The sequence below is a fragment of the Panicum hallii genome, chromosome 9, assembly GCF_002211085.1.
Source record: "Panicum hallii strain FIL2 chromosome 9, PHallii_v3.1, whole genome shotgun sequence".
Taxonomy (NCBI): domain Eukaryota; kingdom Viridiplantae; phylum Streptophyta; class Magnoliopsida; order Poales; family Poaceae; genus Panicum; species Panicum hallii.
Window position 1 is genome coordinate 58,997,355 of NC_038050.1, and position 15,525 is coordinate 59,012,879.

At 45.2% G+C, this 15,525-nt stretch overlaps 1 protein-coding gene and 2 pseudogenes across 1 annotated transcript; all 3 read left to right on the forward strand.

Annotated features, from left to right (window-relative positions):
* Positions 1-8,046: 8,046 nt before the first annotated feature.
* Positions 8,047-9,880, forward strand: LOC112876366 (UDP-glycosyltransferase 73C1-like). Its single transcript, XM_025940460.1, has one exon. It carries the CDS (start codon positions 8,269-8,271, stop codon positions 9,757-9,759), a length of 1,491 nt encoding a protein of 496 aa, XP_025796245.1. The 5' UTR covers positions 8,047-8,268; the 3' UTR covers positions 9,760-9,880.
* A 487-nt stretch (positions 9,881-10,367) lies between these two features.
* LOC112873246 lies at positions 10,368-11,825 on the forward strand (annotated as a pseudogene).
* Positions 11,826-12,287: 462 nt separating this feature from the next.
* LOC112873248 lies at positions 12,288-12,890 on the forward strand (annotated as a pseudogene).
* The last annotated feature ends 2,635 nt before the right edge of the window (positions 12,891-15,525 follow it).

Here is a 15,525-nt window from a genome sequence, read left to right on the forward strand (position 1 = left end):
TTTAATGGCGCAAGGGATCTAGTAATTGCTGCATTAAATTAGCGAAGGTCGGAGTTTTACCTTCAGACCAAAGACACCCACATCGACATTCGAAGATCCCGCCATCGGAAACTCTAAAGATCAAGAACTTGGGAATTGGATCTAGGGTTGGCGGCGCAAGTTTGAGTCTGTGCTCTAAAGGCTTTGGTTCGGGTCTCTGCGGTTATGGTTTACGAGCAAAAGGTTTTGGAGAATAATTTGGATTTGGGGAATCTTTGAAGATCTATTTTGGGAAGGTTCCAGAGTAAAGCGGAAATGAAATGGATTGGAGAATCGACTTAGATCCGGATCGGCATTTTAAAGAAAGAGACCGATGCGTTGCCATCGGCTCCCAAGGGATTGGTTTCTTAATGAATTGTGGTTGAAATAAAAGATTTTATTTACAATGGGGAGTGAGTACAAAAGGGGAGCCGATTGCTCCTAGAGCCGATCTATCGGCTTAATCCTACAGTCTACCACCAGTAGGCGCCGGAGGTTCTGTGGCGTTTGATCGGTGGAGCCGTTCTGACGTCGCTGTCGCTGCCGCTGCCATTGTCGTCACCGCTATCATCTCCGCCGCTGTCACTACTGAAGTTGCTGCTATCTTCGGCTTCTTCGTCGTCGTCATCGTCGTCATCATCCTCCGACGATCCGCCAAGGAGGAAGCCTCCTGACACCGAGTCCTCCTCGGTTGATGAGAAATCGGCTTCTTCTTCCGAGGAGAAGAAGAAGTCTTCTTACCAGGACGTGTCGTCCTCGTCGTCTTCCTCCAGTTCACCACCATGGAGGAGGTGGAGATCCTCGCCATCAGTCAGGGACCCGTCGTCCTCTAACCAGGTCTGGAAGTCCCATTCCTCTGTATCCCAATGCAGAGGGACGCGGACCTCGTAGGCAGCTATTGGGTTGTACTCTGGAGTGGGTTCCCGAGTAGACTCGGATTCGAAGGAGATGGCAGAGGAAGCAGAAGAAGAAGAAGAAGAAGAAGAAGACATTGCGAGAAAAGGAAAGTAGAATCAGGTACGGTTGCTAATGGCTTAAGGAAAGGGATGAGAAAAAGAAAGCTACAGGGGACAGGTTTATAAAGATGGAGTCGAAGATGAATCGGCACCATAGCGGTTTCTAAGGAGTTTGATGCAGAGCAGTCACATCCCCTGGAAGTTGAAGAGGCACGCCTGTACGGATTTTGGAAGTTGAAGAGGCCGGGGCGATTAAAAGAGAAATGGTTTCGAAATAATTATTGCTAAAACCAGGGAGGCATGTGTTATCGCCATAATTTAGGCGGGCCAGAAAGGTGGGCCGCGAAGCAAGATGGGCTCGAAAGGTAATCATAATGGGCTTGCGAACCGGCCCCTATGCGGGTGTTTGAGGCCAGGGTTGGCCATGTATCTAGATAGGCATGTGTGTTTAGATAATTTAGATATAGATAGCCAAGATTCGTGTCGTGCTTAGTTAGGATTGTTTAGAGAAGGGAAGTCTCCGGACTATAAATATGTACCCTGAATTATGAATAAAAATCAATCAATCATTCACCAACAACTCTCGGCGCATCGCCACCCCTGTTCTAGGGTTTCTCGGGTAAGTGCCGTGCAGCCCCGATCACGTCTCGCGTGATCGGGGCAGCATCGTCCCTACTTATGTACCTTTTCTTATGTTTCTCGTACTGAAGCGTTGTTGATGGCGAGTAACACTAGTTATCTTGGCGTTTATAGAGTAGCATCGGCTCTTCCATGCTCTATCTGTGCATCGTTTATTACTTGTTAAACATTCAGCTGTCTTCGTACCCGATTCCGGGTGTAAGGGCAGCATCTTGCTCTGTTCTTATTTAGTAGATCCAATTTGCTGTAGTTAGTCTTTGTTTATCAAAGATTTAGTTCAATATCTGTATAATTAGGCCCTTCAAATAGGTTGAATGTTCCGACGGTATGCTTAGTGCTTTGTATTAGCTTAAAGAGGGATTGTTCCGGGAATCGGCTCTTTGTTGGTTTTTAGGCCTCTGTTTAGGCCGTTATTCTGTTACCTTTCGTATCTATTAGGCTCGATCATGTGCAGGATGTTCCGGTTATGTAGTGAGAGCTTTAACTATCGTAGATTGGGTTAGTTTAATATTTATGGAGCAAGTTTTTACATTACCATCAGATATGCTCGCCTTATTCGTATATATATATATAGATCCGATCCGGTACTGAATACAATCGCCTCTTTACAGCCGATACCGGGAATCATCCGATGAGCCGATCATGGCTCAGACTAATGTTTACACGTGTCTGTGCACGCAGGAAACTAACATATGACACCTTACTGATCAGGTATAAGATCAGATGGCACGCTTAGCAACCCAGACGCCAGGTCGTGTGCCGGATCTCGAGCCGTTGACTGAAGGACCGGGGCCCACCAGCAGTCCCGGGAGCCTCCCGGCTCCTCGTGTTGCCTGTCGCTGCTCGCCGGTGGGTTTTGACCGACAACACGCGTTCAATGAAAGTATAATAATAGAAGTAAAAAAGAACTATGTAATTTTTCAAAGAAAATAACAATCAGTATCTCATCGTAGCACACGATGCACGGGCATAATTCATAGTAGTATAGTAGTTTCATATAAACATTTTTTACCACATAAGTTAAATATTCAGAATACAATTTCTAGTCAATTTTTTGTTGAAGCCAAACAAAACGACAAGCAGATCGCCCCTTAGCGCTACCCCTTTCGTGAGCCATGGACCTGCCCTGTGGTCGTATAGCCAAGTTGTGTTAGAAATATGTGTTTAAATCATTCAGACTTTAATTCGAGGCTTATTACAAAAAATATTGTACTGCTATGTAAACAAAATCCAGATTCATACAGACAGACATAAATCGTAACATGCTCATCTAAACGGTATAAAAGTGTAACATATACAAAGCAGATGCAAACAAATCACAGATTATGATAATTGACGATCCAAGCTATATACTCATAGTTTAGCGCTCGGTCCTCGTGTAGACTAACTGCAGAATTAACGTTACAGTGTAGATCAAAGATAAGGTAGCGCATAAAAGTAGTCGATCAATTCGAGTTGTCACGTACTGCTCTGTCCAGACATCTTATTATCGGCCCCCGCGCAGGACTTCACGACCGCAGCGGCTCGGAGATACCACTCACCCTCCTCCTCAGTGCACGTCAAGAAGAAGAGCAGGCAAAATCTGGCAGCTCACAGCACAAAACAACATAAGAAAGTAAGAAGTGGAGAATGAGTACACTTGGTATTTTTTCTATCCTATGTTTTTCTAGACGTCTTCAGGAATTATTATAGAGGAGACCCAACTGTTTGCTGACTTTTCGCTATAATGGTACCCTACTAATTGGTAGTAGTAACCGCCCAATCAATAACTTTACTTATCTTGTCTTATGACCGTAATCAAAAGTTAATACCTAAATGACAGAAGGTTTATACCAACTTGGCATGGTCTGCTCGCTGCGTCACAGGTCACATGGTTGGTTATGCGAAAAAAAAATATGAATACACGTGCGCGTGTTTTTTTTAGACAAGTACATTCTATCCTTCATTCACCTATTTAGGAAAGTGAGAAAGCTCTTCTATTTAAATTCGCTTGCACCAACCTAAATTAGAAGTATGGAACTATAGGATCATGCACCTTTCTTTTCAAATTTCTAAAATAGATCTCTCCATGGGTCATTTTTCCAGCAAGTTGCGTGTCGGATGGGATGATTTGGCCTGGAAGGACTACGAGAGTACCAGCTATATATGAAGTCTGAATGCTAAGGGAGATGGATATGGACACTGATTGAGATATTATCGTAACTTTTTTCTATCATGTAGTTTCCATACTAACATATATATAGGTGTCCAGAAACTGTCATATATTTTTCATACTTGCTTTGCTATATATACATTATATATATAGAAACAATATCCTTATGGATGGATTTTTTTTAAAAATAAATTCTTATTAAATCAGCTCTCTTTTGTCTCCTTTCGTTCCTCTCCATATCCCCTCGTTAACCTTTTGTCCCCTGAGATTTTTCCTTACGTACTAGCATATTTAATGCTATTTAGATTACTTCCTTCATTCTAAATTATTAATTATTTTAGCTTTTATAGATTCATAGTTAGGTTTTTGCTATGCATCTACACAGGTGTATAGTAAAATCTATAAATCTAAAAAAATTAAAATAACTAATAATTTAATACGGAGGGAATAGTAGTTTAATCAACTCCGCAGCAACACGAGGGAGGCCCACCAGCATGGTTCTTTCTTGTTTATTATTCTCCGCAGGGGCGAGTCAGATGAGAAAGCCACCGGGGTCGGATGTATTAAACGTTGGGGTTGACCACATGAATAAACAGTGCTAGTAATTTTTTATGATTTGACAAATTTCATCGGATCCGGCAATCCTGGTGGCTGCATGCAGTGATTCTCCATTTTCTGGGTATGTTTACAAGCTAGCGCCCGCCTGGTGATTTTTGAAGCGTTTAATCTGTGTCTAGCAGCCAACAACTTTGCGGAGACCATTAATGTGACGACGACTCGTGAACAGATAAACACTGTAGTTAAATCATTCGAATAAGATAATAATTTTTAATGGAGTGATTCGTTACTGATTTTCAAGAGTACTATATTATCTTGAAATATTTTATTTGATGAACGAACAATCACTTATAATGTATAGTTTTATTATATGATTTCATACATTAGCTATAGCATTTAATTATTAGCTATAGCATTTAATTATTGGAAGATGTTAAGATTCAAATACATCATATGAATTATTTAGCCACTAAGTAAGTTAACTATTAAAACACTAGCCATGGCCATAGAAGATCGAGAAAAAGTGTGAGGATAAAATGAATCACTCTCAGTGAAGATTTCATTCTAGTTTCAAAGTCTTGGTAATTATATACACTGGATTACATTCCATGAAACTAAAGTTTTCTTTCTCCTCTTAAATTTCATGCCATGTCACTATTTTTGCGTACGTAGCGGGTTATTTAATGAGAATATAACTTTCATGAGACTTGCATTGAGAGAATGGTCTAAGACTTCCTCCAAAAGAGCTGATTCAGCTACCTCATAACTAGCAATGCTTATCTAACTGTTTAATCCTTGTGGAGGAGAGAGAAATAATAGCTCGTATTCAAGGGATAGTCCCATGCATACATTCCTAAATCAATGAGGTTGATATCTGAGTCTATCTAGATGTAAGAGAGCTAGTATCGTTGCTCTAACTGTTGGAAGACATGTCTCTGACAACATCTCTCAGATGTATAAGCTAGTAGCAAACTCTAATCATTGAAGGAGGCCACATGATTGCAGTATGCATTGTCATGGGACCTCGTCAGGCTGTAGTGTCGAAGCATGGGTATTAGGAATGTATGTAAATATCTAACGAAACAAGATGTCTCTTGAATCAGCTAATTAATTATAATAGTATACCACTAATTAATTATAATGGTATGCCACTCTAGTTTATTTTACCTCCTCCAAATTAATTATCTAAAATATTTATTACTTGCATCCCTAATGGATAACATTAAGAACTTACCTAAAATATTTCCATCCATTCGTGGACCAACGATCTTCCGGGCTCCTGCGGCCGTGCTACTTGGTCCTGAAGGCTGAGGGCTCACTATTTAGGGTGCTCAGTTATTTTAGGACAGACCACGAGTTCCACCGTCTAAAAAAACGGACGCCACACTGTAGCATTCAGACTGCACCTGGAAATAGGTTTCCAGGGATAGTCCACGCGGCCAATTGCTCTAAGGGCGGTGGATAGTGGAACTTTGCGGGAACCAAATTTTAAAAATTTGACGGGAAATATTTTAAAATTTTGGTAGGAAAAACTTTTTCAAAAAGTTAGAGGAAGCATTTTAGCTGCGGAAAATAACAATTGCCGTTTTACCTGATTTTAAAAATATTTCTGTAGAAGTACGTGGCTGCGAGCCGTAGCGCTGAACAATCTTCTCTGATCGGTGTATAAGCCCGTGAAGCTGGCGGAGCCCTCTGTTCCGCCATGGGTCGGAGAGCTCGCAGCACACCAAATGCTCGATGGAATGCCTGGCCCAGTGTGCTGCTGGATGTAGTTCTCCACTAAACCGCTTTCATTCAGTTACATTCATCCTTGTAACTGTACAAGCAAACCGTGGGACCATTAGCCTGGCTGTTGTTAAGCTTCATCCTCCGGGCATCCTTCTCCTGCCGTTGCGGCTGCTGCGTCGTCGTAAACGGAGGCAAGCTGCGTCTCGCGCGCCGCCATGCCCATGTCTCGCCATCTACCTCACTCAGCTCCTGTGCAAGAGCAAGCGGGCTGCAACAGGAGTCACCGCCGGGCGGCAGGCGAAGGAACGCGTCTCGGCCAGTCGTCCATCTCGTTTTCCCTTCCCCAATAATAACGGAAGGACGTAGCCCATTCATTCCCATGGAACCTTTTTTCATGTTAAATCTTTGAAAAAGTTGGAGCTACATCCTCAAATTATCGCAAAAATCTAATTTTTAACCTTCAACTATAAAATCGGGTAATATAGACCATCCAACTATGGAAACCGTGCGAATTTGGCTCTTTGGGTGGTTTCAAAGGTGGTTTTGTATTTTTTAATAAGGTTAAAAAATTCTAATTAAATCTAAAAGTTAAAACTAATTTATTTTAAATCAAAAAAATATGAAACTAGTATTAAAATTTTTCTAAAAATATAACCTATCTATTATTTTTCTATTTAAATCTTATTTATTAAAAAATAATAGGCATAACTACAAGCAACCAAATACTATAAACATAAAAAAAGATCCGAATAACTGACAATAGAGTGTCAATAGATAGGTTGCATTTTTAGAAAAAAATTTATACCCATTTCGTATTTTTTATTTAAAATGAATTACTTATGAATTTTTTAATTTAAATTTGAATATTTTTAATTTTTACAAAATAAAAAATAACCTTTGAAACCACCCGAAGGGTCAAATTTGCCCGGTTTCGACAATTGGACGGCCTATATTATCCGATTTCGTAGTTAAAGGTTGAAAATCGGACTTTTCTGATAGTTGGAGGGTGTAAACCAAATTTTCCCCTAAAATTTTACTATATAGTTAGATGCCTGCAACCATTCCAAATATAAAATTCATTCCATACTTAGAAGCCAGAGGGGAGAATTATCGCTGCTGTTATTTAGTGTGCAGCAACGGCGGCGGTGGATCTCCACCGCGTGATGGCGCCGCTCATGGCGCAGGGCCACGTGCTCCCCATGGTCGACCTGGAGCGCCTCATCGCCGGCCGTGGCGCGCGCGTCACCGTGGTGCTGACGCCCGTGAACGCCGCGCGCAACAGGACCGTCCTGGAGAACATCGCGCGGGCGTTGGCTAGGTGCTTGGATTCCATGGATGGGTCATGTCAAATCTTGCATGGGTTACTTGGAGGCTGTTTCGCTCGATTGGAGTTCCCGTGAAGAGATAAAAACACATAGAAAAACACTGTAGCACTCCATCATAGATAGACTCGAAAGGATGTGAGCAAAAGATCTGGGAAGTTGGTGTCGCATGGAGTACAGCCGTCTGAAGAATTGCAGCAAGATTCAGTAGAGAGATCGAATTTTGTCTTCCTTTGCCCGGGCAGTGAAAGGAGGAAGCTCATGAGGGGAACCAGCAGGAAGAGAAGGGACAAAGAAGAAGCAGAAAAGGGATGGGAAATTAAAAGCAATGGCGTTGAAGGGGACTCGTAATTTTTAATGGTATAGAAGGGATGAGTATAAATTTTAGTGGCATAGAAGGAATTTTCTCAATATAAAATTACTGAATTCCTGTATGTTTATCTAGCGTGAATGAGGTACACTACTAATAGTGTCAACTCTAAAGGTGTACTGCCCCAGTCCAATATGCCTAGTAGTAGTTGACCTATGTGGTCCTATCGTAGCTGTAGTGTGGTGATTTAGTACCATCTTGAAAGTTTAGGAGGGTGAGAGCCAGCTTATAATTCTTGTCGTTTCAAATATAGTATCTCTGGGTTAACCTTTCTATATAAAGCGAAGATAAAAGTGTAACAGAGATGCGCGTATATTTTTTTCCGTTATGCCCGTGATCACATCCTAGCTAGCGGATAACTGATTATATATAGCTTTTTTTTTCCGTTATGCCCATGATCACATCCTAGCTAGCAGATAACTGATTATATATAGAAATCATTCCATGTTGAAGCAACACTATCGCTGCTGGCTTTTTAGGTAGTAGCCACAACCACAAGACAACACGAAGCTAGCAGTGCATGCAATGGCGCCGGCGGATCTCCACTTCGTGATGATGCCGCTCATGGCGCAGGGCCACGTGCTCCCCATGGTCGACCTGGCGCGCCTCATCGCCGGCCATGGCGCGCGCGTAACCGTGGTGCTGACGCCCGTGAACGCCGCGCGCAACAGGACCGTCCTGGAGAACGTCGGGCGGGCGGGGCTCGCCGTGGACGTCGCCGAGATACCCTTCCCGGGGAACGCGGTGGGCCTGCCCGAGGGCTTCGAGAGCCTCGACATGGTGACGGACATATCCCTCGGCATCCGTTTCTATCAAGCCTGGGATCTGCTCGCCGAGCCGCTCGAGGCGTACCTCCGGTCGCTGCCCAGGCGCCCGGACTGCCTCATCGCCGACGCGTGTGGCTCGTGGACGGCGGGCGTCACGCGGCGGCTCGGCATCCCGCGGCTGATCCTCCCCGTCACGTCCGCGTTCCATCTCCTCGCCACGCACAACCTGATCACACACGGCACGTACGACCGCGCTGCCGACGACTTCGAGCCGTTCGAGGTGCCGGACTTCCCGGTGCGCGTGGTTGTCAACCGGGCGGCGTCGCTCGGCTTGCCGCTCATGGAGAAGCACCAGCGGGAGATGATCGAAGCCGTGGCCACCGCCGACGGCGTATTCATCAACACGTGCACGGACTTGGAGGGCGTGTTCGTTGAGCGCTACGCGGAGGCGATCAGCCGCAAGGTATGGGCGGTCGGGCCGCTCTGCCTCCTCAACACAGCCGTCGCCGGCACGATGGCGGATAGGGAAAACCGGGCGGCCATGGATGCCGAGCGTATCGTGTCCTGGCTCGACGCGCGGCCACCGGCGTCTGTGCTCTACGTAAACTTCGGTAGCATGGCCCGCCTGTTCCCGCTGCAGGTCGCCGAGCTCGCCGCCGGTCTGGAAGCATCCCGCCGGCCGTTCATCTGGGTAGTCAAAGAGACAGAGACTGCCGGCATCGACGCTGAGTTTGAGGCCCGTGTCAAGGACCGGGGTCATATTATCTGCGGGTGGGCGCCGCAGATGACCATCCTGTCGCACCCATCCGTGGGTGGCTTCCTGACGCACTGCGGGTGGAACTCAGTGGTGGAGGCTGTCTCCCACGGCCTGCCGCTGCTGACCTGGCCACACTTTCATGACCAGTTCCTGATCGAGGCGCTGGTCGTTGACGTGCTAGGAGTCGGTGTCCGTGTTGGCGTGAAGGTGCCAACCACGCACATAGGGCTCGTGAAGCCCGGGCAGCTGCTGGAGGTGCAGGTCGGGAGGGACCACGTGGAGAGGGCGGTGACCGAGGTGATGGACGAGGGGCCAGCCGGCGCGGCGCGGCGGGCTAGGGTGAACGAACTTGCGGATAAGGTGAGGACCACGGCTGAGGGCGGGTCGCGGGATACTAACGTCAAGAACATGATCAGCCATGTCATCGAGCTTGTGTGCAAGAGCAAGGAGAAGAAGATGGACGACGCAGATGGCAAGATCCCAGTGGCGTAAGAATAAAGTCCCTTGAATTACGCAAATAAGTATACTTCAGAAATAATATACGTACAAACATTGTAACAGAGGCTGTATTTCAACGCTTTTAAATTAAAACCCGTCTGGTTGACTGGTTGAATCATGAAAGGACGAGACGTACTAAGTCTTTCTTTAAGCCAAATAACCTGCCACGAGTTATTTGGGTAACAAAGCTCCCCGGTCCCCCCCCCCCCACCCACCCAAGCCAAATAACCTACCACAAGTTATTTGGGTAACAAAGCTCCCCGGTCCCCCCCCCCCACCCACCCACCACAAACACACACACCCAAGGGCGGGGAAGAAGCCACTGCCACGAGTGGGACAGGTAACAACCGCCAAGGGCAGCCCGGGAAGGGTGGGTGCCACTACCGCCATCGTTGAAGAATAGCGGTGCGCCCCGGAGGAGGCATTGGTGGTGCTTAAAGTTGCTGCAGCGGGCATCGAGGGGCCGGGCCGTTGGCCTAGGTTAAGTGGTGGTGCCGGGTTCTTCGTCGATGGTGAGGAGTCTCTTGGCAAGGCACCTAGCACCGCTGGCCATGGTTGAATCATCAGCCGCGACCATATCGGCCATGGCATCCTGTAGGACGATGACCATGGCGTCTGGAGAAGAAGCGGCCGCCCCTGTTGCAGAAGCAGAGGCTGGGGCGGTGTGCAGTCCAGTTCCAACAGCCTCCAAGTGGAAGAACGAGGAAGCTATTGTTCATTGCAAAGAAATGTAAGGTTGTAGGGTCCATTTTTACCCAACTACTGTGAGGCGTGTCAGGCTCTGCCCTTTGTGTCATTTGTCTTGTGCTCAGGGAAAGCAAAGCACTGATGATGTGTTGTAGAGTAAAAATAAAAGAGAGAATGAATGGAGTGACGTGCGCGGAGCAGGAGGTGCAACTCGCCAAGGTCGACAATGAGGCGGCGGCGCGGGCGCGGGAGAGCGTGCCGGCCGAGCTCCTCGACATGCTGCGGGAGGCCAAGCGCAACGCCATCAAGCTCCACGCGCTGCAGCAGCGGAAGGAAGCCACGCATGTTGTCGAGTTTGAGAGGAGGTTTAAGGTCTTCGACGACCGGCGACTCCTACTACGGCTGGTTCGATTCACAGGAGCTGGTCCCCTTCGAGGACCACTTCACCGAGAACACGGCCTAGGGCGGCAGCTCCTGCAGCAGCTTCGCCGCCGCTTCTCTGCCCGTGTCAGGAAACCGATGCGTTCCGCCCCCACCCGGTGACGGCAGATTCTTCCTGGTCGACATCCCGGGATTCGACACCGACGCAGACTACCACCCCAACCAGATCTAGACGGCACGGGATCGCTTCGTGCCGCGGGGAGCACTGGACTACCTGCTGGACGCTGCCGTGACGCAGCGCAATGTGGCAGAAGTCGCCGTGTGCACCGTGCTGCGTACGGAGATGGCCGGGCGGTTCATGGCTTACCGCTGCCACTGGTGGAGCCTCATGGAGGCCATACTGGATGCTGACCCCCTCCCTGTGAAAATATACTACTAGTAATTTCTATTATCTTCGTAAAATCTTTGTGATTAGCACACATTCCTTACTCAATATCCTGTTTCTTTACAATTTAGAGCATTTTGCATATAGCCTGTTCTGATTGGTCCCCTCTTGAAAGATGTTCACGCTCCGCTATTGACCGCTGCACAGTGTTTGCACCGCGCGACGACACCTACGCCGAGGTGTTCGGGGTGGATCCGGAGAAGGTGCTTTAAGCCGAGAAGCAAGCGGCAGCTGACCGAGCTCAACGAGGTATCAACACTCGCATGCCCGATCCCAATAGTTGCGCCATTAACTATGCTCTTTTTGCGATACTTGAATTTAATGGCTAGACGTTGTTACTGCGGCTCTTATAGGTCTAGCACTAATTGTTTTGATGTTCTGATTCAAGTAATTCCTATTTCTCTGTTCTTCACTGTGTGTTGCATGTGTGATGGTGCATTTGTTTTAACAAAATGAACGTGAGTCATTACTAAATTTCAAGCTACAGTAGGCATGCAATGTTTGTTAAATAAATGGTAACATATTTTGTTTCCCAGGACTCTGATCCAACCAAGTAAAGTTTGAGACGTGCATATATATCCAGCAATTGTCAGAGATAGACCACGGAAGCAAGGGCAGATTGAGCTTCGAAACCAAGTCCGTCTCGTTCCTGCGTCGGGCTGCTTCTGCAGGTAGTACGCCTGTTATTTTTTATTTAAAATAAATTATTTATAAATTTTCTAGTTTAAATTTGAATATTTTTAATTTTTATAAAATAAAAAATAACCTTTGAAACCACCCGAAGGGTCAAATTTGCCCGGTTTCGACAATTGGATGGCCTGCATTATTCGGTTTGGTAGTTGAAAGTTGAAAATCGAACTTTTGTGATAGTTCGAGAGCGTAAACCGAATTTTTTTTCCTAAAATTTTACTATATAGTTAGATGCCTACAATCATTTCAAATATAAAATTCATTCCATACTTAGAAGCCACAAGGGAGCATTATCGCTGCTGTTATTTAGTGTGCAGCAATGGCGGCGGCGGATCTCCAGTTCGTGATGGTGCCGCTCATGGCGCAGGGCCACGTGCTCCCCATGGTCGACCTGGAGCGCCTCATCGCCGGCCATGGCGCGCGCGTCACCGTGGTGCTGACGCCCGTGAACGCAGCGCGCAACAGGACCATCCTGGAGAACATCGCGCGGGCGGGGCTCGCCGTCGACGTCGCCGACCTACCCTTCCCGGGGGCCGCGGTGGGCCTGCCCGAGGGCTTCGAGAGAGCCTCGACATGGTGACCGACATATCGCTCGCCATCCGTTTCTACCAAACCGTAGATCTGCTCGCCGAGCCGCTCGAGGCGTACCTCCGGTCGCTGCCCAGGGGCCCGGACTGCCTCGTCGCCTACTCGTGTGGATCATGGACGGAGGGCGTCGCGCGGCGGCTCGGCGTCCCGCGGCTGGTGTTCCACGCCACGTCTGCGCGCTTTCTACCTCCTCGCCATGCACAACCTGGCCAGGTGGCTGGTAATATATTTTACGCTCTTGACATTAAACCCTGGTTGTCTGGTTGAATCATGCAAAGATGAGTTTCACTACGAGTACATTTGTATACAGTGGCGGAGGATGCGACGAAATTAAGGTATTGCTAACACGAAAAGGATAAAATTTACAACATAATCTAGACCAATTAATATTAAAAAATGTACAATGAAAACGGAAAATACCTTATAAAGAGGTCATCGTGATCATTATCCATTTACATTAGGCTACATAGCTCTTAAATCTGAAAAAATAAATAAATATGAGTTAGGCATTTGCATTTGTCTAGTGAAATCTATAAAAAAAATGTTAAACTTGTGAAATAAAAAATAACTCTAGTTACGTCTAGGTCTAGCAGACCAAGGCAATTGCATTTGTCTAATTTTCTTATTTTGAAATGTCTTTTTAATTTGTTGAAGATCAAGTCCTTTGTATATTTCTCTTTCTATGTAGCACACCATCAAGTCATTCAACCATTCATCGGTCATCTTGTTGCGCAATTCAGTCTTAATAATTTTCATAGCCGAGAAGGCCCTTTCAACCGTTGCGGTTGTCACTGGTAACAACAATGCCAACTTAATGAGACGATAGACCAATGGAGACACAATATGTCTCTCAAGTTGAACCATTGTTTTTGATAGACTCGCAAGATCATAACAAGCCTTGAATTCCTTAACTCTTCGCACATGAATAATGAAAGTTCTTAGTTGATCTTTTATAGTCTTGCGGTCATCAAAAGAGAAATCCTCATGATAGATATCTGCAATCCGAGCAAGCTTCTCCACATCAAACTTAGAGAATGAATTTCTTGGATCAAGGCAAGCAAAACACACAAGCAACTCTGAAGATAGCTCATTAAAGCGATGATCAAACTCTATGGTGATAGAATCTATAGCAGCATAGAAGGTATCCACACGATAAAAATATTCTTGAGTGATATTATTTCTCCCACCTTTCCTTGATCGGCCAAACCGTGGCACAACATCACACATATTTGGTACTGGGATATCATTTGCAAGGCAAAATGCTTTGGTTTCTTTCAACAATGGCTCCCAACCCTCACTTCTCAAATTAATCAAACGTGTTCTCACATCCACAACCAACGACATAGCTTGGACAACATTTTGATCCTTCGTCTGCAAGAGAAGAGAGAGCTCATTTGTGATACGGAGGATTTGCAACATCATCTTTATTATAAACACGAAGCTGAAACACTCCATTTTTCCAACAAAGCCACCTGCACCAGATGGATTGCGCTCATCTTGATGCACAATTTCTAAGACTTCTATTACTGAATCCCACATTGATTCAATACGAAGCAAAGTCTTATAATGAGATCCCCATCTTGTATCTCCGGGTCTTGACAATGTTGTTGCTTGTTGTTTGCCTCTCCCTGATGAAATTTCTCCACTCTCCAACTTAGATAAGAGATTCAAGCGATGCTTATGCAACAATAAATTCTTCCTTTTGCAAGAAGCACTAGTGCTACTCACAATCAATGTTACATACTCAAAGAAATCCTCAAGGGATGAGCAACATTTTGAGACAGCAACAACTACCAATTGCAATTGATGAGCAAAGCAATGGATATAGAAAGCATATAGGTTCTCATTTCGAATTAATTTTTGAAGACCATTAAATTCACCTCTCATATTAGAAGCACCATCATACCCCTGCCCTCGAAGTTTTGCAACAACTAATCCATGATCACTTAAAATCTCAACTAATGTTTTCTTCAATGACTCTGATGTTGTGTCCTTCACATGCTTGATACCCAAAAATCTTTCTATTACTTCTCCTTTTTTGTTGACAAATCTCACAACTATAGCCATTTGTTCTTTGACTGATATATCATAGGATTCATCAACAAGAACGGAGAATAGACAATCCCCCATTTCTTCTTTTATTGCCTATGTGACTGCTTCAGCACAACAATTTGCAAGTTCTTTTTGAATCGTTCCAGAAGCCATTTGGCATTTTTCGGACACAACTCATCAAAAGCTTTTCTAACCTCCTCATTTCTTTATTTGTACCAATCAAGAAATTCTAAAAAATTGCCCTTATTTAAGGAAGTGCTAGTCTCATCATGCCCCCCGAAATGGTTCACCTTGCAATGCAAGATAACTTACAATACTTAAGGAAGATTCCAACCGAATCTCATATTTGACCAATGCATCTTGACTGTAACTTGACATTCTGTGACTTACACTTGACCTTTGGTTACGAAAATCATGGAATGCTGTTGTTGCAACATTGTGTATGCTATTAGGCCCACCAACATGTTTTGGAAATGCCGTGTACACATTCCTCCACTCTGAGAAGCCAACTTTTGTAAATGCATCATGACAAAACTTCTCCTCCATCCGATCATATTTGAAAAGGTAACAATAAAAGCAATAAGCCTTATTCTTCTCCAAACTATATTCCAACTAACTATGATTCCTAAACCAATATTTTTGAAAACTCCTCTTATCATGTGACTGTGGAAATATATGACCAATTGGTTGAGTCGGACCTTTAGCTATGAAAGCCCTTCTAACTTCATCTCTAATATTAGGAGCAAAACGATCAATCGGAATACGAAGTCCCGGATCAGAAATAACGTGATCCTGGTTGAATTCAGTTATACCTTCCACTTCTTCACCATTAATTTCTTCATCATTGCCTTGATCATGTGCATTTTCTTCGACATTATCCTCTTCAACATCAACATGTACATCCTCTTCAACTTGTG